General features: G+C 36.8%; 1 protein-coding gene across 1 annotated transcript; it reads left to right on the forward strand.

Moving 5' to 3' along the window:
* Nucleotides 1–415: 415 nt before the first annotated feature.
* Nucleotides 416–23863, forward strand: cop1 (COP1 E3 ubiquitin ligase). Its single transcript, XM_088430344.1, has 20 exons — nucleotides 416–1087; nucleotides 2070–2129; nucleotides 4349–4446; nucleotides 4565–4629; nucleotides 4740–4859; nucleotides 7750–7818; nucleotides 7942–8001; nucleotides 8142–8218; nucleotides 9457–9520; nucleotides 9621–9735; nucleotides 11139–11274; nucleotides 13141–13284; nucleotides 13404–13512; nucleotides 15276–15357; nucleotides 15497–15613; nucleotides 17568–17685; nucleotides 18132–18256; nucleotides 18362–18522; nucleotides 18647–18691; nucleotides 22992–23863. Exons 1-20 carry the CDS (start codon nucleotides 732–734, stop codon nucleotides 23007–23009), a joined length of 2139 nt encoding a protein of 712 aa, XP_088286470.1. The 5' UTR covers nucleotides 416–731; the 3' UTR covers nucleotides 23010–23863.
* Nucleotides 23864–25616: the final 1753 nt, after the last annotated feature.

Here is a 25616-nt window from a genome sequence, read left to right on the forward strand (position 1 = left end):
CCGGCACTTTTGTTGATTATTTTTTATGGACAAATATTTATTAAGTTAGTTGAGTTATTTCTTTCTGAAAACATATCTCTTCTATGATCCAAAAGAGGTCACTTTATGTTGATTATAATATTATTTTGAGGACAGTTGTTATATAAATTAATAAACATGATGGCATGTTTTGTTTGTTTGTTTGTTTTTTTTAAATATGCTTTGCACTGATTAAGGGGCACTTGTCTTAAACGTATTTCACAGGGGGTAAATCACTGAAAAAAAATTGAGAACCACTGAAGTAAATGATGGCAAGACATACTGAACGTACAGTAGTTGGGACTTACTAATGGTGTAATTATGCTCCCATCCACTGGAAGGTGGTATGTAAAAAGCAAGGCGGTTGACACTGCCTACCTGAGCAATCGAAGAAACTTGAGCTTGCGCTCTCTCTGTAGCTAAATGTGGCTAGCCGGATAATCGTCTGCACAACATAGAAGGTTGTTGTTTTTATCTTTTAATGCTCAGGTATTTTTTTTTGTCTTTAAAATTGTTCTCGAGCCGGTTTATAGAGGTGATACCGGCGAGGCAATCACCAACAAGGAAGTTTAACATCGCTCGACCCTTACCAGGATGATAGCATATAAACTAACTAGCTAACCTGGACTGTCTGCACAAGTAGCCAAACAGTACTGTCCGGATGATTTGAACAGTTCCACGGCGGATTTTGGGGAGCGTTGAGTGGGATTTGCATGATGTCAAACAAGCGGTCCCCGCAAATCGCCGGCGGTGCGAATTCTGTGCCCAGCACAAGTAGCAGTACGAATAGCAGCAGTGGGACGGCAGGCGCCGTAAACCCAGGTGGTGGAAGCAACGGCGTGACGAGTAACGGGAACAACTCTGGGAATGTTGTGCCCTCGCGGACACTGGCATCTTCAGGTGACGGCGGCATGTCGGTGCCAAGTTTGGTGTCGACGTCTCGAGGTGGGTTCACCTCCATGAGTAGACCTTCCGCGTCTTCGGGCAGCAGGAAGAGGTCCCACCACCAAGCACCTCTTTGCAACGGCCTGTTGAACTCCTATGAAGATAAAAGCAACGATTTTGTCTGGTTAGTGTCTGAAAATTGGATTGCTGGTTCAGTTAGTGTGTGCACAGGTTTGTACTAATACAAAGATAATAACAAAACAGCATCGTGTATGCTATGATTGGTTTATAATGTCATGCTTTTTTTAGCATTTTGGTTACAGAACAATAACTGAAACGCAGTTTCCTATCAATTAAAAAAAAACAAGTAATGTTAGTCCTCAGTTTCTGTATTACTCTACCGCAGTGCTTCTTCATTATGTTTTACAAAGACCCCCCAGGAAAGAGAGAACATTTTGCCACGCCAAACATACATAAGATTAATAATTATAAAAATTGCAGAAGTATACCTAAAACTGTATCCTTTTTAACATTGAAAGAAGGAAAAATTAATATAAACCAACTTTCATCAACTGTTAACTTTTTTTAAACAGCATTTATACATGTGAAAGGTTTTTCTAATCAGAAAAAACGAAGAGCGTCAACGTGTCTGAAGAAAATAAAGATGCCAATCCCTATTTTATCATCATTACACTTCAAATGGCTCAACCAAATTCTTTTCCTTGGGGTCATCCTACTCGACCCCCTGGCATCGCCCTCCCTCTGCCCCACATACCACGCCGACCATTAATAAGATTATTATCTATAAAAATTATATGAATATAACTAAAACTGTAACCTTTTCAACATTGACAAAAGGAAAATGCAATATCAACCAACTTTCATCAACAACTTTTAACTACTATTCTACAACATTAATATAGGTTAAAAGTTGTCTAAGCAGAAAAAACCTAAGCGCATCAAAGTGCCTGAAAAAAGAAAGATACCAATCCTTATTTTGTCACAATTAGACTTCACATGGCAAAAACAATATTTTCCCCTAACATTATCTTCCCCTAACCCTAACCCCCCCCAACCTTTTGCAGATGTACTTAATGAGGTTTATGTTTAGCTTGATGTATTTTTGTGGGTTCACAAGCCGCATGTTTTGTGTATGCTTCTTTTAGCCCCATTTGCTTTGAAATGATAGAAGAGGCACACATGACCAAGTGTGGGCACAGTTTTTGGTAAGTGAAATTGATTATTTGGGGAAGGGGAACATGAAAAATGTCTGGGCACCTGTGATCATTTTCAAGATTATATATATATATATATATATATATATATATATATATATATATATATATATATATATATATATATATATATATATAATATAATATAATATAATATAAATCATTAGTTGTTTGTTTCAGCACTGTCAGTTAAACATATATTATAGCAGACAAACAGTGAGAGAAATGAAATTAAGTTATAGGATTTAGAGAAAGTGTGCTATCATTACTTAAACATAAGTAGGCAGGTGCATCGATTTGGGCACCCCAACAGAAATATTATATTTATATATATATATATATATATATATATATATATATATATTTGGATCCTTTTTTTGCAGAAATAACAGCCCCTCAATGATTTCATTTAGCTTTCAATGATGATCTGGATTTTGGTTGAACGTATTTTTGACCATTCTTCTTTATGAAACATCTACAAAATATCTCGAGTTCATTCAGGAATGATGATGTCCAAGTACAGACAACCCGTTTTAAACCGCACCACCGATTTTTAATAAAATGGGCCCTTCCAGAATGTTGTACTTGTTCCTCTGCATGACTACCTGAGTCAAACATGAGCTGAGTTGAGGGTCGTTTTCCTGTTGAAATATCCAGCTCCAGCACAACTTCAATTTTGTCACTGATACTTGAACATTGTTGTCAAGAATCTGCGGATAAAGACTGGAACCCATGCAAGCTTTTCTTGCATTTTCACATTGCAAAAACAAAGCCTTTTCTCTGGCATTATCCTCCCCCTGGCATCGCCTTGCCCATTATTTGAGGAGAACTTTTATTAAAGCAAGCTTAAAACTGCTCTGGGTAATTCATTTGCATAGCTGAGCCTTGAGTACATTGTCACTTTTAGTCAACAGCAAGTTGAAAAATCTGTTTTTAAAGGTATGAATAGTATGTTAAAAATAATTATGTTATATTTCAGTCTATAGCTGCACGTTTTCACACAATAGTAGCTTGAATATAGGAGTGCAATTGAATTTGTAGGTGTTTCCAAACTTTTGGCTAGTACAGTAAATATGTTAACGACTGACTGCGATCCACATGCAATAACACGATGACAAAACAGATGGCGTTTTTGGTTTGATTTTGATTTTTGGGTGGCTAGTGATACAGGTAGATAATTTTGATGGCGCTTTAATGAATAAGAGAGGTACTTAAACATTTTATTATTTTTATATTCAGTGTTATACTCACTTTAGATGTCAAAATGTTTTGTGGCGCCTGTTTTTGTGTGTGTGTGTGGGCTATATCATGATATTTTAATCATTCCATTGTTATATATATGTACACATATAAGACAGTGTGTAAATAATGCAAAACATTACACCATTTCTGCATCTAACATGAGCTGTATGCATTTTAATAAACTATTCTGTAAGATGAAAGATCTCAGCTGACTTTGAAAAATGGCCCTCAAACACAAGTCACAACTGTTAATGTTTACTTTTGTGTCATCTGGAAAATTGGCAGGTTCATCTGTTAGATGTTTTTAAGAATGTATGCACAGAAAAGGAGAAAAGGCATTCTTTTTCAGCTATTCATGAGTAGAATGGAGAAAGACTGCACAAGTAAAATTCTACTGTGCTCTAAAGCAGCCTCTCCGAACCCTCTTGTTCTATTTGATTTATTTTACTTTATTTGTTGTCTTAATTTACATGAAGGTTCCCGCCCTAGGAAAAAAAAACATGACCGTAACCCAGTGTACTAGTCCTTCTATGTTTGTGTATGATTAATACGTATGTGGCAACGCATTCTGTGCGTCAAGACATTCTGCAAGATATTTTGTAGATAAGTGAAGTGATGCCTATCTGCAGTCAAGCTTGAGCAGGCTGGTCAGAGCTGTCCTTCCCACAGCCAAGTTCGAGACAGCAACCTTCTCATAGCAAAGATTGTTTTATTGCAAGCAGTGCATCCATTCACACAGCAAAGGATTTCTTCATTGGAAGCAGATATATTGATTGTAGCATATGTATGATCACTATTTTTACAATTATTCTGACAAAAATGTATGTTATGCCTTATTTTATGTTACAAATTTAGTGAAAATTCATCTTGTCTCCTTCTTGTGGACTCAATCTCTGAGACATCTCATGTCGTGGGATTAGTGCAATGTACCAAAAAAAAAACACATTTCAAACTTCTCCTGTTTGCAGCTTCAAATGCATCCGGCAGAGTCTGGAGGATAGCAATCGGTGTCCCAAATGCAACTACATTGTTGATAATGTTGATCAACTCTATCCAAACTTTCTTGGTAAGTATTGAGTAAAGAAGTAATTCATACCAGTTATAACTTGAAAGTTTAGGCTCCTTCCATGATTTTTTAAAAAATTCTGACTCAGAGCTTTTCTTTTTTTCTCCACCACCAACAGTAAATGAACTAATACTTAAACAAAAGCAAAGATCAGAGGAGAAGAGACTCAAATTAGATCATCCTGTAAGTACAATTCAATATTCATAACTGTCCCATTTTTTTAATGACATATAGGCATACAAGATGGGAAAAACGCCAATTACATTATACTGATCAGTCTCTTTAACCCCTAGAATGGATCCAGGTGGCATGTTTTCCAGGATGTATTAAGTCCGGACCAAGAGAACTTGGACCTGGCAAATGTCAATCTAATGTTGGAGCTACTGGTTCAGAAGAAGAAGCAGCTCGAGGCCGTAAGAATGCTCATCATGAAAGAAACCCCGTCTTTTTTTATCGCCCATGGTCTAACATGAAGTGTTTTGGATGGTGGCCATTGCCAGAGCAAGTGCTCATCCTGATTTTTTTAAACAAATCTGAATTAAATTAATAATTTTATTCATGTCTTTAATCAATCAACAGTGAACTCTTCGTGAAACTCTCCCCAAGGCTCCCACACCCAATTGCTTGCCCCACGTCTCTGTCTCATCTCGTCGCGTCACATCTCACTCACTCACCCCACAATACACACAGCTCTGCCACAGCAGAGACTATACCAACAAATGTATAACATAGAGGTATAAATACAATAAAATAAGAAATTACAAAGACAAAATTTATTCATTTTGCGATAGTTTTTACATTGTCAACAAACTGTTGATGTGTCCTATACACATAGAAAATACCAGAATTTGACTCTAAAAGTATGGGTGTGTCCTATACACAGGTACATCCTATATTTGGGGAATTACTGTGAATTAATCAATCCAGATCATGATGTAAACTTTTTTTTTAACTGTCAAGCACAGTTTGCATGAGAGTGGGCATCTAAAAAAACATCACACCACCGTGCTTGTGTAATAATAATGTAATTAACATATGTACAGTTTTTTAAATGTAAAATTTAACTCTTTCATTGCCACTGATGAGGATTTTCGTCATGTAAAACAGGTTGTGTGCCAGTAAAAAGAGTTGTTAACTTTTTTTTTTGATGAATTGATAGATGGCACTCGAGGCCGACACTTCTCATAATTGTTTGCCAATCGAGTATTGTTTTAATGTAGTGATACACATATGCAAACTGTTATTTTGCCATCAAAAACACATTTTAATTGTATTTGTTCATGTTTTATTAGAAGGAAAGACTGTTGAGATGTTTCAGATGCTACTAAAAATATGTGTCAAAGTGTATATGCGCGAGGATTTTTTTGCTTTTTGTCCAAAATAGCCTGGTGTCACTCAAATGACCTATTTTAAAACAGTGATCACTGTTTTGGAATAAGGAATAAGGTAGTCTTATGTTCTTTTTCCAGGTAAAGAATGCAATCCAATTTTTCATATATCATCAATGTTCACATGGTCATACAATATAATATTCTGTCAGCCCTGAAAGATGTGTCAAAAAGCTCCAAATCGGCCTTTTCAGATAATGCTTGGCATTGAAAGAGTTAACAGAGGTGTAACAATTAACACTAAGAGATTAATTAATTATTTAGAGACCTAAAATTGTTCAAATGCTCAGCCTGACTGGGATTTATTCAATCCTCTTGAGGTTTTTAACTGTATTTCATCTACAAAACAAACTTGTGTGGTACAACTTTTTTTTTTTTTGCTATTCATTGAGGATTTTGCATGTTTTGATCATGCAAATTGATAAAGTGTGTGTATGAGAGTGTATATATGTACACATATGTATACAGTATATGTGTGTGTGTGTGTGTGTGTGTGTGTATATATATATATATATATATATGTCTATGTATGTATGTGTGTATATATATATATATATATATATATATATATATATATATACAGTCGGCCCCCGGCTTACGAGCACCCTGATTTACGAACAATTCGCCTTACGAGCGTGGATCAGGGAGATTTTTGTCCTCCGCTTACGAACAAACCTCTCGCCTTACGAGCAATTCGAGATGCCGGCCATTGAGTATGTAGATGTGTTCTCGTTTAATTGCGTCACTAAAATCAACAGCAGCGACATCATCAATCATTAGTAGATACTTGTGGCAGTAACGTGAACGCTATTGGTCTTACAACGTCACACTGACTGTCTCACTCACGGTGTCTAAATATATTACCATTTAAGTGTAGTGTTTGTACAGCTAAAGGGAAAAACAGCTGACATGAAATTAAATGTGCCGATTGCAGGACAAAGAATTGTCATTGGTTTAAATGTGTGTTTTTTTTTAAATTAATTGTCAATACATTCCAACCGTTTAAAAAAAAAGTGCGAATAATTATCAGTCAGTCACGGAGATGCGAATATGCTATTGGTCGATTAAGGTCACCCGGTCTCACTCACGGAGATGCTATTGGCCGGCGTCACACGTCAATCACAGAAATGCCGATATGCTATTGGCCGAACGCCTTTATCTAGCTTGATGGGACAGGATGGAAGGAAAGAGAGAAAATTAGTGAAAAACGGAATGTTGTGAAGACTTTGCAAACTTTATCTGTTAGACATAGCTTCTAAAATTACTAGCAGCGGTAAAGAAAGAAATAAGAGGATGATGTTTTAGTATCTGCGTGATTTGCACCCTGACTGAAAGAGTTACTGTAACACTGTAAGACCAATAGCATATCCATCGCCGTGTTAACTTAGAGCGTTGGACTCCGCCCCCCTCTCCTTACACCCAGCTCAAGTCTCGTCGTTTCAAAGGTAAAAGCTATTTATCCATTGTATTTATTATATAATGCAAGTGTACAGCAGATTATGTCACTCAATTTTAATATATGTATACAGTGTGTCGTTTTTACCTAAGGCTTCGGCGCGTTGAACGCATTCACGAATTAACATGGGTTTGGATTGCCCGCTATACGAGCAATTCGAGATACGAGCGTAGCCGCTGAACGGATTAAGTTCGTAACCCGGGGGCCCACTGTATATATATATATATATATATATATATATATATATATATATATATATATATATATATATATATAAAATATATGTATATTTTTTTCGTGTAATCTTATGTTATTCTTCTTATTCATCAGTTACTACATGATTTACATAATGTTCCTAGACTTTCTTTCTGAGAATGTTGTTTATTTTTCTTTGAGAAAGTGGTTGTATTAATCTGGAAACAGTTTTGAGGTAATACACAATTTCTTTATGTCAAAAAGGAATCCCAAGCTGCTCAGAGACAGATTCTCATGGAGTTCCTCAATGAAGCCAGGAGAAACAAAAGAGAGGTACTATTGCTTGTCACCATAAGTTTGTATGCTAACTAGCACATGATTTTGCAAAAATAGTTTGTTAAGACATCAATTAATTAAAACAAACAAAACATCTTAAGCTCTGGTTTTTTCTGACAGCAACTTGAGCAATTGCAGAAGGAGCTTAACTTCCTTGAAGAGGACCTTAAGCGTGTTGAGGTAAAATGATTTATAAAACTAAGCTTAAAAAACCTGAAAAAATAAAGACATGAGCAGTGCTCATTATTCTGAACCGATGATAACCAACTTGAAAAGATCACCCTTTAGTCAGCCAAACATTTTATTTATGTTTTTTCCAGGAAATGAGCGGGCTGTACTCTCCAGTTGAGGCAGAGTGTACAGTGCCCAATGTTGAGGCGCCCTCACCATCACCAAGGTAAAGCTAGAATATGGCAAATGATCTTGTTTCACTTTTTATCGATTTGTTTATGTAAAATGCAACATTATGTACTGCTTAGAGCTATGGTGTAAATTGCTGAAGTTAAACAGATACAAGACCGTCTTGAAGGTGAAAGTGTTTCAGCACACTGGTCAACTTGTGATTGTTGTTTCAGATTTCGAAACATTCTTCCGGGAATTAACGAAAATAGAAATAATCCATTCCTGATTATCATTCTAACAACTTTTTAGCTTACAATCTATTTTTCAAGTAACATTTTTAATGATCACCCAGGTGTAAAAGTGTTTCTATTTTTTTTCATTCAATTCATTCTATGTCAGCCATTCGCACCGAACAAAACACAGCGCCAGCGATTTTAGGACATTTTGACAGATTTTCAGGTACAATGGAAGTTTTGTGTTTTATCATTTTTACATCAAATCTACCGAGGAAAAAATGCTTCCTTTCACTAGAAAAAGTTTTATTTTATCATTCTCTGGTAATCAACAGCAGAACATAAGTAAGATATCAAACAGCTTTGCTTATAATCCTGCCAAAAATAGTTTGTGCGAGGCAAGAGGCAATATGCACGTAGACGCAAATGTTGACAGTAATGTTGCAACAATAAAAGGATTTGCAGTGCTCCATTCACTCAATTTCGAACAAATTGGATGGGTCCGAAGATGACTACCAATAGAAGGGTAACGCGGGTGTTTTAACAAATGACGAGGAGGAACATAGGACACCCGTGAGTTAAATAGAAGGAGCTATTTGGCGTGTCGGATAGTGATGATGACTTTTAGGCAGGGGTCTACAAACTCCGTCCTCGAGGACCGCTACCCTGCATGTTTTCCAGGTTTCTTCCCCGACACACCTGATTCAAATGATCAGGGCAGCGGCCAAGAGGACCGAGTTTGGAGACGCCTGCTTTTAGGGCTTTTCGACAAATTAATATTCAACTGTGTCAAAAAAATAAAGTTTTGAAACTTTAAAGTAGCGGTAAGAAATGAACTTACTAAAAAGAATTTCTGTAGTCTATATGTAAAGGACCCTTTAATTATTTTTGTCATATATTTTCCCTGCTGGGTATTTTATTTGTTCATTTGGGTTTTATCTCAAATTTTCACTCTGCATTTGCAACTCCTTTTGAATCTCATATCTTTACGAATAATCAAGCTACTCCATACTTTCTACTTATAATTTGTTTAACTGTGTCATTTTTCGATTGTTTATAGCTGTAGCAGCATAATTGATCCACCAAACTATAACCAGCCGCCAGAATTTGGTGGAACAACCCAGGTAAGCAAGATGACTAAATGTATTCTCTTAAAATATTATATCATTTTGTATGTTATTTTCTATTTCTTGTAATCTGATGAAAGTCTTATCCAAAATGCAGGGTAAAAGGCAGACATGGTATAACAGCACATTAGCATCAAGGAGGAAAAGGTTGACTGCCCATTTTGAAGATCTTGAACAGTGTTACTTCTCTAACAAGATGTCACGCATCACAGGTAAAAATTACTATATAAAAGATTTTGCTTACTTTTATCTTAGCAAGAACAGCTTTAATATTCTAGTCAAGAGCATTTAAAACGTTTTTTTTTTTTTTTTTAATTGAGTTTTGCAAACACTCCACATGACCAACCGTGTTTGAAAATCTCACGTGACCAACTCAAGTTTAATCACCAACTCAGGTTTTACCCATTTATCGCAGCCGCTTGGTAGCTAACTCAAGCAACAGCCGAGACAAATTGGTTGATCCTGCCTGTAGCGTATAGTTGTGTTAAAGATAAAGCCATGCAAGTCAAGGTACATACGGGCCCGTAGCTTAAACTTGTCACCTTCCAAGCCTTTGTGTGATCACAGACACTCATTAGTGCTGTGAGAGGGATAATTTCAGATAATTGTTGATATCTGGATATTGCAGATCTAGAACATTCTGTCTTCGCATCTGCTGTTACAATACAGTTGTTAAAAGCACTCCTGACACTTGATAGAGAACTGTTTTTTCCAAGCTGTCCAACATACTCACATTTTACTATCTTTTCATCAAAGTGAGATGTGTCTTCATTGTTCATTGAATGGAATGTTGACTGATAAACACAAATGTTATCACTGCTTTCCACTATAAATCCTTAGCTAACTGCTACTATTTTCCTGCAGAAAATGACTGCATAAATAAACACAAGTAGAAATTAGTCAGTTGAGATCCAAAACTGTATAGTTTATATATGCAATATTAACTATATTAACTTTTAAAAAGTCAAGCACTTTTCTAAATACAAGTCAAATCAAGCACTTTGTCATCCTACCACCAGGGGACAATGTTGGCCACATGTTTGCATGACAAAATGCTCTTATTCTAATATAATTATTTACAAGTGTGAAATGGGGTTGAGTTTCTCACCCGAATTCATAAAATGTGCAGTGCTAGCTGTCAACTGAGACCCATTTTGAAAGATCCGAAAAAAAAAATTGAATAAATTTGGTTTGAAATGACAGAAAATTACATTTTGACTGCTAATACAAATTAAAATTAGGTTAAAAGTAAATTACGTTCTTGGTTCTGAGTAGGCTTATTTTTTTCGTTGGTTTGCACTCAGCAAGTAGGTTAGCTGTGTTGCTCTGGATGCCAAGTTTTTGCCATTTTTTACTTTATTTATTTTAGTTTATTTTTATTGTTTGTAAGTATCAAGCCTTGTTTATATACTGCTGGTAAAAAAAGGCAATAAATAGACATGTTTTACCAAACATGATGAATAATCATCATTTCAATATTGACCAAAATAATCGTGATTCTTTTTTTGGCCATAATCATGTAACCCTACTCTGAACTCTTTCTCATCATTACTGGTATCTTAACCATGTTGACTGTATACAAACAACGCTTGTTGTTTGTCCCCTCCAACTACAGAAGAAAGCAGGAACTTGAACCAACTTGATGACTTCATGGAGTGTCTCTCCAAGTTTACACGCTACAATTCTGTGAGACCCCTGGCCACGCTGTCCTACGCTAGTGACCTCTATAATGGCTCTAGTATTGTTTCCAGGTATGATGGATTTTTTTTTTTCCAGAAATCTTAAGATTATGTAATAGATAATGAGCTACATTGAATTTAAATATATATCTTACATACTATCTCCATCTCCGAGTTTAAGTAATGTCACAACTTTCACTCAGAAGCTCTTAGCATAGGTCTCAAACTCCAGTCCTTGAGGGCCGCAATCCTGCATGTTTTTGATGTTTCTGTCATAAACACACCTGAATCAAATTATTAGCTCATCAGCAAGTTCTACAGGAGCTTGAAAATGGTCTTAATCATTTGAATCAGGTGTGTGTAAGAGAGCAGTATCGAAAACATGCAGGTTTGCAGCCCTCGAGGACTGGAGTCATGTTAGGAATACATTATGGCTTAATGTATTCCTACATGTATTCAATGTGTGTGATCTGGTTCATTGTGTGGTGATTTAAAACAAAAGTATACCCTAAAATGAAATTCCCCTTGAGGGGTTGTGAGTAAAAAAAAAAAAAAAGATATAAAATACATCTTTCAATTTTAATCAAAGGAGGAAAAGGAAATTTACTTTTCATTTCTTCTCAGGTAAACATTTTGATCCATAAGGCACTTATAATCCTTTAATTAAAAAAAAAATAGACAGTGTACCTTACTAGGTGTGCCTTATGAATGGATGGCGGCTTTTCTTTATGGCATTTTTAATTCCAAGTTCATTCCAATTTAGTACTGTCACATTATGGTCCCAAAAATAGGGTAAGTTACAGTCTTCATGTCTATAGATTATTTCATGTTAACAAAACCACAAAAAAGATGGCTAAATGTGGAAATTGATGTTGCACAAGTTTGACTTATTTTCCTAACTTATTAGTTTCCCTCAGTGTGCAATAATGTCCCTAATAAGACCCATGTATCAGTGTACCCTATACATTATAGAGGAAATTGCCAAAAATACACCTGTTAAATTAAGACTGCTTCTCATCTGGTTCCCCTTATGGTCTAAAAAATGTAATCAAAAGTTTACTTTTGCTGTTGATCAATATTAGTAGCAACAATTTGATTTTCTTCAAAAAGGGCTATCATTCTAGCTAAACAAACACATGCATACAAATACAGTCACAGCCACTCCGCACTTCCTTTTTTGCAGCTTCAGTGCTTTGTTTTTTGTTTTGTTTTTTTTCCAAATGACTGTCACTTTACAGGCAGTGCCTTTACCCGATGTCCTGCAATAACACTCACACATTAAGTCCTAATGTGGAGTCTGTCTCTGTTTCATTCCAACCAGCCAACGAAAACAGCAAAACACAGTTCCAACATTTTAGTCATATTCACAGTTTTTTCAGGACTTATATACATTTTTTGTTTTCAAGAAAAGTAATGTGGTGGACGGTGCTCTCTATTGACTTGCAGCCATGTCTTGTTTCATGTCTTGCACAGTGCACTCCACAAAGGAAATGAAAACGTCACAACAGCTGAACAAAATATGTTTTAGTGGTGATTAAGCATCCATTCATCCAGCCCCAGACATTTGAAGAGAACAGTAAACTCTTAATAGCTTCTGCTTTTCATTTTGATTCAGTGGCATTTTTTATTCATGGCATAATTGCCTGCTCGTAGTGTTGTTGTTGGGATGTTTTTTTTTGTTTACTGCCGACGGGGAAAAATATGCAACAATTGGTATTTACTGGTATAGTAGTGGACTTTTTTTCTATTTGAAACAAGAACCATAGTTAATGCATGTGTTATTTTTACCTTAAGAATTACATTTAATCCAGCCATGTTAATTTGTTTAAAAACAAGATTGGGCAGTTTGTTGCAAATTTTATTTTGAACTGACATATGTATTTTAAACTATGTGCTAATAGAATTCTTCGTCATGTTACCGGCACATTTGTGTTTCAGCATTGAATTTGATCGTGATTGTGACTACTTTGCCATCGCTGGTGTGACCAAGAAGATAAAAGTATTTGAGTATGGTACTGTGATCCAAGATGCAGTGGACATCCACTACCCTGTCAATGAAATGACGTGTAATTCTAAAATCAGGTAAGAAAAAAAAAACCTCCCCATTTGAAATTGTTAAAAGGATTTGGATCATACTAATATCAATACAGTGTTACAAAAAAATAATAATAATCCCACTGCATTTTATTATTTTTTTGTAGCTGTATCAGCTGGAGCAGCTATCACAAGAATGTCCTTGCCAGTAGTGACTATGAGGGTACAGTCATATTATGGGATGGATTTACTGGTCATCGGTCCAAAGTATACCAGGTACTTACCCACTCTCAAAAAGTTGAGGATATTTGGCTTTCCGGTGAAATTTATGGAAAATGCAATCAATTCCTGCTACAGTGATATAGCATTAAAGTAAGACATTTAAGCAGAAGGATACACTGGGGATTTCCTCATCACAAAAAAATTATTGAAACAAAAGGTAACAATGGTAGTGAGATCACAACAAAAAAATTCACTGTCTCAATAACTTGTCATGTGCCCTTGAGCATCAATTACAGCTTGACAACGACATCTCATGCTGTTCACAAGGCAACTTATTGTCTGCTGAGGCATGGCATCCTACTCTTGAACGGCTGCTTTCAGGTCACTGAGATTCTGGGGTGCAGAGTTTCGGGCCTCTGTGGCACAAATGTCTAACTCCAGTCCTACAGGGCCGATATCGTGCATGTTTTTTAAACTTCTCTTTCGAACACAAGTGATCCGAATAATTGGGATAATTGTCGAGCTCCCGCAGAGCTTGCTGATGAGCTAATTATTTGAACCAGGAGTGTTGAGCAGAGAAAGCTGGAAAACATGCAGGATATCGGCCTGGAGTCCGATATTCCCGCTCTACATGGTTACTCAGCTGATCCCACAGGTTTTCAATGGGATTCAGGTCTGGAGAAAGTGCAGGCCATTCCATTTGTGGTATACCAGTCTCCAACAGCCGTTCCCTGATAATGCGACGCCGGTGAGCAGGAGCATTGTCGTCCATGAAGATGAACTTAGGCCTGTGTTGTTTATGTAGGGACACAATCACTGGATTAATGATGTTATTCAGGTAGTATGGGCTTGTAGCTGTACCATTCAAAAAGTGTAGGGCAATTCTGTACCAACTGGGCACCCCTGTCCACACTGTAACCACCATCAAAACCTCACCTGCTGCCAAAAGTGGCTGATGCATTGCACTCTCGCTGATGTCTACGGCCATCATTTTTGCTCAGCGTGAATCGACTTTCATCAGAGAACAGCACTGAGGCCCACTGGTACCTCATCCGGCGTCAATGTTCCCTGGCCCAGGCAAGACGATACCTGGTGGTGTGGTCAGATACCCGAGCAGATCATCTAGTGCGCAGACCACGCTGATGTAAACTATTTAGAATGGTATGACACGACTCTTGGGAGCCTCACACTTCCCTTAAACGTACCAGAGGTTGTTGAATGGTATTCATCATCCGGTTTATCAGAGCAATGTTCACAATGTAGCGGTCATCAGTGCAGGATGTGGCCAAAGGGCACGCACTTCTGTTGCAACCTGCTGATGACCCTCTGTGACACTTGAATGTCCTGTTTGAAGCATCACTGTGGCAAGGGACTTTTGATCCATCGTTTGGGGTCGTCTTGGTCTCATGATGTCAAAATGTGAACAGCATGATGAGGACTGTTTAAACACTAGCTCTAATTGAGCCAGGATATTTCTTAGTCAAATAGAGGATACAATTTGATTCAAGCGCCTCATTAGAGAATAGCAACTTGTGCAAAAGTACTGAACGATTCAACAAATAGACATGGACATCCAAAAGCTTAGAGAAGGTTACATTAAATTCACCTTATATATATATATATATATATATATATATATATATATATATATATATATATATATATATATATGTATATGTATATATATATGTATATATATATGTATATATATATGTATATATGTATATTCATTGTTGCTCACCTCAGACTCGCCTTTAGTAATTATTGTTAGTTCACTACATTTAAAAAAATAAATTAAAATCCCGTTTTATTTGCAGGAGCATGAAAAACGTTGCTGGAGTGTGGACTTTAATCTGATGGATCCGAAGTTGTTAGCATCTGGCTCTGATGATGCAAAAGGTAAGAATAACATTCATGATTCACGTCCAGATAAAATCAATTTTTATCATTTTCCAGCATTTGAACCACTTCACCCCCCCTTACCATAAAAATACTTTACACATGATTTAATGCTGTTTTGTGTACTTTTGATTGGCAGTGAAGTTGTGGTCAACCAATCTAGACAACTCTGTGGCCAGCATTGAAGCCAAGGCTAATGTCTGCTGCGTTAAGTTCAGTCCAACATCCCGGTATCATCTGGCATTTGGCTGTGCAGGTAAATCTTGTTGTTGGAGTTGGTATTCAAGTTTTTTCGCTGTTCAAACGCCTGCCTATCGCAGTAGTTGTGGGGGAAATTTTTTAGATGCATCTCAGTTCAGACGTTGATGGCTCTGAATCCACCCCCAAACATCCACATAATGATTATATGTTAATTAAAAAAGATATGTTAAAGTAATACATGTTTTAAGTTATGTGGAACAAAAATGCAGTACCCATCATCTTCGAGACTCTTTGAGAGGCGCACCCCTTGCTGATATGCACACACACATGGAGGAAGACAAACATAGATGACTTCCACCCTCTTTCCTATGAAATCCAAAAAGCTCCTCCTTCTCTAAAAGCAGACATGAGCAAACATTTTGGCTGTTGTACTCGACAGCGGACACGAACTGGGAAAGTGTCACATCATATGGTAGTTGTGTTGCTGTCGCACTAAAGTAAAGAACTTCAGGCCTACTACAACAAAAGAGGTCCTGTGACATCACTCCACTCTATATATGAATTGTGGAGACAGCTGGCTATTGTTGCTGCTCCAGGTATTAGTTGCATGACCAACTTTTTTTTTCACTGATAAATATTGGTGTGAATCTGAATCCATCTGTAATCCTATGTACACAAACTAAACCTTGCACCTTAGAGTGTCATGAGAATTTGCAGTGTGCTTGATGGGGAGAAGAAGGCATATTGCAGTGCTTTTTTTCCCCACAACACTGTTGCTAAACACAAACTTGAAAAGAACCAGAAGCTTAAAACGTTTAAAATTACAAAGCACATCCAGAAAATTGACTTGCAGCAGTAGGAGGAACTGTCCATACTTTTTAAGATGGTAAACAGTTTTTTGGAATGTCAGAATGCAGTCAGACAGCAATTTTTTGTCAGTTATCTTGTATTGCACAAGTTTTTATTCATGTTCCACTTGCACAAAGTTCCATTAGTTTAATATGATAAAATGGAAAAGAATTCACCTCTTGTTTCTTATTATACTGTCAATGTGATAAATGGTTACTGTGAGAAGAACTGCATCAGTATAAAAAAGGTAAAATATGCATTATTTTTTTTAGAATTGATCCATTGCCCCTGAATCGCAATTGTAATTGAATCGTGATTCCCACTCCTACTGGTCAACTAACATGAATGATAAGCTGTACATAACGCAATGAAATAATGTGTTAAACGTTGTTGGGGGGGTTGGGGCACACATTACCCCAGAGAAAAGGCAGTCTTTTGTTTTGTTTTTTTTTGTTTGTTTTTTTCGTTTCAGGCACTTTGATGCACTTGGTTGATTTTATTTTTTCCATTTTGATTTTATTTTTTCCATTTTAGACTGAGCTGTAACCCACATGATGTTTTGACCCATTTGCTTTTTTCTTTTGTTCATGTTAAAAATGACACAGGTTTAGATATATTAAAACAATTTTGATAGATAATAATGTGTCAGAGAAATTAAAAACATTTTGCTCTTTTTACTACCTTTGTTTGTGTTAGACACACCGGATTAGATTAGAAAAGGGGCAACCATAGTCAGGTGTTGCATGCCTTCTGCACGACCTTTTAAAACCTGATCACTGCCAATATTCTGGTTTTGAAAGGGTTATTGACAAAAGCTTTTTTCACATTGATACATACCTCAGTAGAGAGAAGTCAGGTGAAATGAGGCTCCATCGCAGGAAACAAGACCAGCCCCTAAAAACAGGCTGTCATCACTGTGTTTTGATGTTGAAAAGTGCTGAAATTCCTGATCCTTGATCCTGATTTTGAGGAAAACATAACAGAAATATTAACATTTATTAAACATTGTTATTATACAATACATAAAACCTTGCTGCTGCTGTTGCTTATTGCCTGTCTTTTACATAAATACAAATGAGAAGTTGTTGTGATTTATGAAAGATATTATTATGCTGCAACAATCTGAAGACTGTAAATAACCATTTTATGTTTTCTTGCAGATCACTGTGTCCACTACTATGACCTCCGCAACACTAAGCAGCCAATCATGGTATTCAAAGGCCATCGAAAAGCAGTTTCCTATGCTAAGTTTGTTAATGGAGAGGAAATAGTTTCTGCGTAAGTCCACTTTGTCTTTTGCTGGGTGTTTGTTTTGTTTTTAATGTACTGTTAACAGGACCTCTGTTGTTGACAAGTATATACGTAGTAAACCCTCTCTAGTTGAACACAATCCATTGCAGGTTTTAGTTTGAATTTTTAGTTTACCACCAACTTTACTAGTCATACTTTTCACTGCAGCACAACTGGCAGGATGTGGTGTGTTACTGTGCTGTATTACTAGGCTCCGTTGACAAGGAGGTTACTAAAACAACTATCGAATTAATTCCCCACTATACACTATAAAATATATTTATTATGAAACGATCGCTGTCAAAATAGCAACTGCTCCGCAAAGAAAACATGTTTTGAGCCTAGTGATGTGAACTTCTTTTGACAATTTCCGAAGATCAGTTCTAACATTAAAATAGCCATGCAACTTTCTTATTCTTTGAATCACATTTCAGGTCAACAGACAGTCAGCTGAAGCTATGGAATGTCAACAAACCTCATTGCTTGCGCTCCTTCAAGGGTCATATCAATGAGAAGAATTTTGTTGGTCTGGCCTCTAATGGAGACTATATTGCCTGTGGTAAATGTTCTGATTTTATTGTGATAAGTAAACAAAATTGATCATAAGCATATCAATTGCTGTGCTGCATATCCTTGATTGGCTCATAAACTCTTATGTGTGCAGGCAGTGAGAACAATTCCTTGTACTTGTACTACAAAGGACTATCCAAGACACTTTTAACATTCAAGTTTGACACAGTAAAAAGCGTGCTGGATAAAGACAAGGAAGAAGACAACATCAATGAGTTTGTCAGTGCTGTCTGTTGGAGGGCGTTACCTGACGGAGTGAGTTTTTGTGATTTGCAAACATCACTTTAACATTATTTTAGTAATACTAAGCAAATGGGATAGCTAAATGTTTCCTTGGGCATTCTGGAATGTTGTTTTCAAAAACTGTTCTCCTTTTCAGGAGTCAAATGTGTTGATTGCGGCAAACAGTCAAGGGACAATCAAGGTTTGTGTTCATCTTCTCTCACCTATTTTTTAATATGCAAAAACACATCACTAAACAGTTTTTTATTTTTTCTTCATCCAGTCTTACTAACTCATTCACTAGCATTGACTTCTATAGATGTAGAAGATCCATTTTAACTGGACTGGCTGTGAATGAGTTAATTGTGCTTTCAAATCAAGGCTTGATTTTTGTTTTTTGTTGATATAATCTAAACGTAGGCGCTTGTACATACTGTATGTATACAGTGCTTGCCACATAAACTATTATTTATAGTATTGCTTTTTAATGATGTATATCAGGGGTGTCAAACCCTTTTTGATCGTGGGCCACATTGTGCGCGTGAATGTAGACGCAAATGCTGAAACTAATGGTGCGACAATAAATTATTTTAATTTTCAATTCCACATTTTGCGCGCAGATAAGATTTTGTTGAAAAGCCCTAATAATTATCATCACTATCTGACACGCCTAAAAACTCCTCCCGTTTAACACATGGATATCCTCTCCTATCTCCTCGTCAATTGTTCAAACATCCTCGTTACTCTTCCACAGGTAGTCATATTTGAACCCATCAAATTTGTTTGAAATGAAGGTCTTCGGAAATGATTTGCTGATCATCTTACTTTGGATGTTCTTTACCCGATTGTTGTGAGATCAAAGTGTGGAAGGTTGCCCTTCGCTGTTTCTCCCCCCACCTGCAGACATCCATGCCAGCTTGTTCAAGCAAGCATATTTGCAATGTTCTGTGCAAACGCTCTAAAACGAATGCATACTATATCGAATTAGAGGTATATATTTTCATTTTATGCTTTGTAAAGTAGACCCCACCTCCCTCCCAATGTGAGGGTTGAAAATTATTAAAAACTTGACATGTACTCAGAAAAATACGGTATGTCTGTATTAGGTATTCTATTGTCATTTGCTTTCTAAAGTGCTGCAGTGTTACATAATTTCCTAAAGCAGGGGTGTTGCGGCTACCAGATCCTATTTTTTGTTCAGCGCCGCTGTAGGCTAAGGAGGGGAAATCTATTTGTCTTACGCGCTTGGAGTGACGACATGTCCACACACTTGCTCCGTTTCTTCAGGTTTATTGCTCGCCACATCACTGGTGACTCCAATAGTCATTTTTTGACTCCAATAGTCTTTCTGATGCAAGGTCGAGTAATTTCCGAGGTTTAACAGAGTTTTGTTCGTCCATGCGACGTGCGGTGTGCAGTACGCCGTGCGGTAAACAAAAGGATAGCCTTCCCCAAGCTCACCCCACGCCAAACTGAACAAAAGTGCAGGTGACAGGTGGGCACTAATTAAAGGCTTCCAATTGCGCACCACACACGCCCAGCGCCACACCCACGTCCATAATAACCAATAAACAAAAAACACAAATTTAAAGTGAACCAACACCCATGAAGAATACATAGTAAAACAAAAAATTTAAAAGAAAGCATTATGGCTCCTACAAGGGGTTCTGAATCAAAGCAGATGACATTTACATTTAAAAAAAAAAAAAAGCTGAGCACCGTTTGGAGTGAATTAGCGACATGGAAGACCATCAACAGCATGAGACATAAGCAGCTCAAAGCTGCAGAGACAGTGCTCAAGTACTACCCTACCTTAAGCAGAAGTCAGGATCACAGAAAAAAAAAGGGACTAAGACAGTACATACCTGTGACTGTTTGTAGTTCAACTTAGTCACATTCGAAGTTTCGAATAGAGTTGTCTGTATGTCAGACTTTGTATTTAAGCTGTTTTCTGTGATAGCAACGCCGGCGCTGCCATCGGAAAGAGACCTTCCACCCAGTTGGTCTTTCCCCTGCTGATAATGTAGTGCAGTGAATGCACAGTAAAACTCACTTCTTTTGCAGTGACATCACTAACAGAATAAAATGACCTATGGCTAATAGACACATTACCCAGGCAGCAACTAATACAGATGGGCCAGAAGTGATATGAAATACAGTATAGTACGCGGGAAGAATGCGCTGTCTGCCTTCATTATAGCTGGACAGGAAATGTCGAGAGATGCCAGTCATTGCTTCAAAATAATTCATTATTTGAAGTTTCTCCCGGATGCATGGTATAGTGACGATAATCTTTTCCTGCCAGTTTTTTTTTCTTTCGGCTTTTTTATTTATTTTTTTTATTTTTACGAACAATTTTCCAACAAATTTAGCTGACAAACTGGCGCCCTGAACATAATCTGTTCATATGTAGGGGAGCGTGTATATTCCTTGTGTTATTTTATCAATAACAATATTTTTATTGTTTATAATATATTCTGAAAGTTTATTTTCTAGAGGTGTTATTTATTATATATTCTTCGTTTCATCTGTCTTACTTCTATTCAAATAATGTGTGATAATATTCTTGATTAGTTGTTCTCTTACTATATTTCATTATCCCCCAAATATAAGGCACACTTTTTTTTTTCTCCAAAAAATGAAGGCCAAAAGTATAGGTGCGACCCATAAATGATAACGTAAAAATTTGATTTTCTTTTTCAACACCATTCAATGAAGATCAGTCAGCCACATAAGCCGAGTTGTCGTACAGATTGTATTCTTACTTACAATACAGTAGAACTCTTCTCCCAATGAATTATATTTGTAGCCAGAAAATGTTCACAACAGGAGACTTTTCACTACAGCAAATATATGTCTCAGACGTAAACATAAAAAATGTGTTGCGCAATCCATGATCTGACTGAACCTAAAAACAAAACTATCCAACATTTAAACAAAAGAAAAAAGGAAGAAAATTGCCAAATCTACAATAAGTATTCATGTTAATACTTACTGTACATCAATTTTTTGCATAATGTCTTTCACTTTGCTTCATCCATCATTCATCTTTATTACTTTTATTCTGTCTTCAAGTGTTAAACTTAGTTTAAGCTTGACAAGCCCGTCAATTGACATTATTTTGGTAGCTGCGCCCCAATGTGCGGAGTCCATGCGGAACAGATTTTCCGTAACACGTATCTTCCGGAATTTCTTTACAAAGGGACATGACAAACTATTCCTTATATAGGTTTGCTGGTACATGTTCATAAACGTGTCGGGGGGGGGCAGTCCACATGAAGTGACATCCACATTTTACTATTAATTGATACGCTTCACCTGCGATAGTTAGCCGAAGCCGACAAAAAAAGAAAATGAATTGCTGCAGCAGAGGAGGACCCCTGTATGATACACAGTGAGAGCTACATTTGCAGCTACCCATTAAGGTACATGACACGGGAGGGGGGAAAAAAAATCCTAAACTTACTGTTTTGGACAGACTTCTCAACCCGTGACTTCTAAAACCACGATATATCGCCAATCCAGTCATCGTCCCATGTGTGCTACACACATAAACTTCGTGAAACACGGATGCTGCGCAACTTTGGGTATTTATGGTAAAATAGCTGCATCGCGAGGAAAGAAAAAAAACTGCTTCGAGCGCATCAACGTGAAACTGGAAAGGCACTCACTGACCACTCACACTGTGGAAAATCTGAAACAAGCTTAACCTAACGGATAACTTGTGGATATGAAAACTAGAAAATATTGAGAAGTCACAAAAGATTAAATCGATGCTATTTTGTCAATATTTTGACATTGTTGTCAAAGTGTTGGCGCGTCTTATACTCTTTAACATAGAAACTACCAGAATTTGACTGCAAATGTAAGGGTGCGTCCTATATACGGCTGTGCTATATTTGGGGAATTACAGGAAATCTATTTACATATAACTTCGAACATTAAAATAATGGTTTGTGTTGTGGCCCGAACGTTCTTTCTTTTTGTGGGCCATGATCTGAGACACATTTTAGCTGATGTCCTTAAAGGGATAGTGTGTAAGATGAAGACCGCTTTTCATTACAGGCAGCAGGTGGTGCTGCAGGTGCTGCATTTACCATTGTCGGCAGCTATAACAAACATGGCCGCCTCCGGAGAAGTGCCGCCCCCCATGTAAAATAATTTAATTTGGTCATTGTTGGTCATAAAGAACACATTCATTTGCAGGTTTTTGAACTTTACAATAATTTAATTTATTCCTTTTTAATGAAAAATGGTCCAAATCTTACACACTGTCCTTTTAAGAGAAAAATACGATTTTTTATTCATTTATTTATTTATTTTTTGTCAGTTTAACTTATGAAAATGTCATGCCCAGACACAGAGCCATACCCCATGAACCCAGGCCATGGTTTCCCCATTTGGAGATGGCAGTTGTAGTGATTTTTCCAGTACTGTCTAATTTCAGTTTGTGAACAACTTGTTGGTAGTGTCGACATGCAGTACCTTTTATCTTTGCACAGGTACTGGAGCTCGTCTGAAGACTCACCAGATCAGATAATTAAAACCACCCTCATAACTTGACTCCATGTTTGATGAGCAGTCTGAAGGAAGGGAGAGCCCAAGCTGCCTACTGAACTCGGAAAGCTCAACCCTCCCAGGAGAATGGGTATAAATGACTATTTTAATGAGATAAGGATTTTGGAAAATGAAAGACTTTTATACTAGAACATCTGTTCCAAGTATGAAATGCTGACATTTTATAGAGGGGAACAAAAAAAGCCTTTTTAGCATTTTTTTTTAAATTAATCAGTTGCGCTTCATGCTTTACACCCGGCCAAATGCTACCTGTGGCATCTTTCTCCATCTTAAAGGCTACAAGCGCAGGACTAATTGACATGCAATTTAGTCTTCACATTCAACTTCAATTCTTATCCCAGCCCTGAAATGTTTCTGTCTTGTAATGTGTGACTTGTTTTTCAAGAAAGATGGAACCAATTAGAACTAATCAGACGAATTTCATTCTGTCAAATATGTTTTCAGTTGTCAAGACTATGAAATGTGAGCTGTTCAACACGTAGATTAATAAATTACGGAAAGTAAGAAAATTTCCATTGTTTATGTGTAAAAAAAAAAAAAAAAAAAATTCTCATGTATCCAAAGGCATGTATCAAACTTGCCACATCAAAAGTAGCAGCGCAAATACTCCGGTAGACGAAAACGACTGAGCCTGATTGTAAGTCAGACAAATTGTCTCATAGTTTTGTGTAGTGGTCCATGTTAACGCGAACTGATCAACAGGATTTGATAAGCCCTCTAAGACCCATCCATTTTGTAATGGATGGAGGAAAAGTTATTTTCTATTTGTATAACTGAATAAATTATTTCAAATCTATTTTCTTGTCATTAAAAACCACATCTTCCGTATTTCTCGGTTTTGTCTTGAACAAGCTTAAGTGAGTGAATGTCTTGGCTGTTGTTGATAATGGCTTCCATTTGTGGTTTTTCAGTGTCATTTGAAAGGGCAATGTTCAGTTTTGCAACAGATCAGATGTGTCTGTATGTTTTCAAACACCTATGTTATTTTTTGTTCAAAGTCTCGTCGCTGAACAAGAATACTGAACAAGATTGCATAATGATTTGTTTAGAAAGCAGGATTTCTACATACTGTGTGAATCAAGTTTTCCAAATCTTAGAGAAAACTATATTTTTATTTTAATTGTCATGGCATACTAATATTCAGTAGGATACACAAAAAAAAAAAAAAAATGCCAAAGTATAATTTTCATGGTTCTGGGATGATAATAAGGCTTATTCTACAAGAAGGTCCAAGTTTGCCTCTTAGTTTACCACAATAAATACAGCATTATTATGTCAGCAAGATTTGTGTGTACATTCAGACTTTATTCAACTGGTTAAAAAAAACTCACAAGCGTTTGGAAAAGCCATATACAGTAGGGCTGCACAATTAATTGAATTTTAATTATGATCATGATATTGGCTGCCACAATTAATTAAGATGATCTTCAGCGATATTAACTTTTAAAAAGTCAATCACTTTTTTTTATTACAAGTTAAATCAAATACAGTGTGTAAACATCTTTATAATGATTTCAAGGCTCAAAATAGATGTGTGTGTATATAGATATCTGTGTGGGTCAGTTTTCCAAATCATTGTCAAATTTTGTGGAGCTTTTTTTTGTAGGTTCGTCACAAGAACTTGAAGCAAGAGTTTTCACACGATAATAATATGCTATTATTAACAATTGTTTGTATTGTTTATATTCTCAACTGCAGGAACAGGAATTTTTCTAGCGGATGCCCAGAGTGGCTCAATCCCTTAGTTGGACATGGTTGGCATGCACAGTCACGTTTCATGAAATACTTGTTTTGTTTTGTCGTATTATATAAATTAAAATGTAAATATGCAGTGAATATTAAAAAGTGACAGTTATCAAAAGGTCTAAGAACATTGCATGCATGTAATAATCTCAGAAAAGTCACATCAAAATGTTCCCCCAGCTGTGGGGTGGCCAGAGGGTGACAAGGGCCGTGCTTGGCCACCCTCTAGAAAGCAAGCAATGGCATGCGTTCAGGCGGATGGTTCCTTCGGGTCAACTTCCAGCGCTGAAAACATGGCAAGACACCCATCAGCGCGATTTGGTTTGGTGGTGACCCGCATCTGACTGTCCTGCAACGCGACCTGCTGGCCCTCCTCCCCAGTGGCCGTCCTTTAACACTTTCACTACCAATTTTTTTTTTTAAATTAAATGTATGGTTTATATTACGTGTTTATAAGTGTAGGATACTTGGAAAATTAGATAAAAAATTCCCACTTCCATTTCCACCAAGAAATATCACTGGCACTGTATATCCCATAGACCATGATACTGGTACAAAAAAACTGCCAGAGAAGTGAAAAATATCAACGAACTTATTCAGCAAGCAGTGTGATCTATAGTAACACAGATATATAGCACAGATTGTCAAGACATTTCCATCGTACTCGACAGTTAATTGAGAAGAAATTGTACAATGCAACCTCACTTTTTAACAGTGGACCTAGCACTGGCTTGTTGTGCATGGAAAAGTTGCTAAATTCCACTAGAATTGGTAGATAGGAGTGTAATGAACCGCTGGGATGCCAT

Source organism: Hippichthys cyanospilos, chromosome 12 (genome assembly GCF_059441005.1).
Source record: "Hippichthys cyanospilos isolate Australia breed blue-spotted pipefish chromosome 12, RoL_Hcya_1.0, whole genome shotgun sequence".
Lineage (NCBI taxonomy): Eukaryota > Metazoa > Chordata > Actinopteri > Syngnathiformes > Syngnathidae > Hippichthys > Hippichthys cyanospilos.

Coding starts and splice junctions, on each gene's coding strand:
- cop1 (XM_088430344.1), top strand. CDS start 732: ATGATGTCAAACAAGCGGTCCCCGCAAATCGCCGGCGGTGCGAATTCT. Junction 9,736..11,138: donor CAAGATGTCACGCATCACAG/GTAAAAATTACT, acceptor CTCCAACTACAG/AAGAAAGCAGGAACTTGAAC. Junction 13,513..15,275: donor ATCGGTCCAAAGTATACCAG/GTACTTACCCAC, acceptor TTTTATTTGCAG/GAGCATGAAAAACGTTGCTG.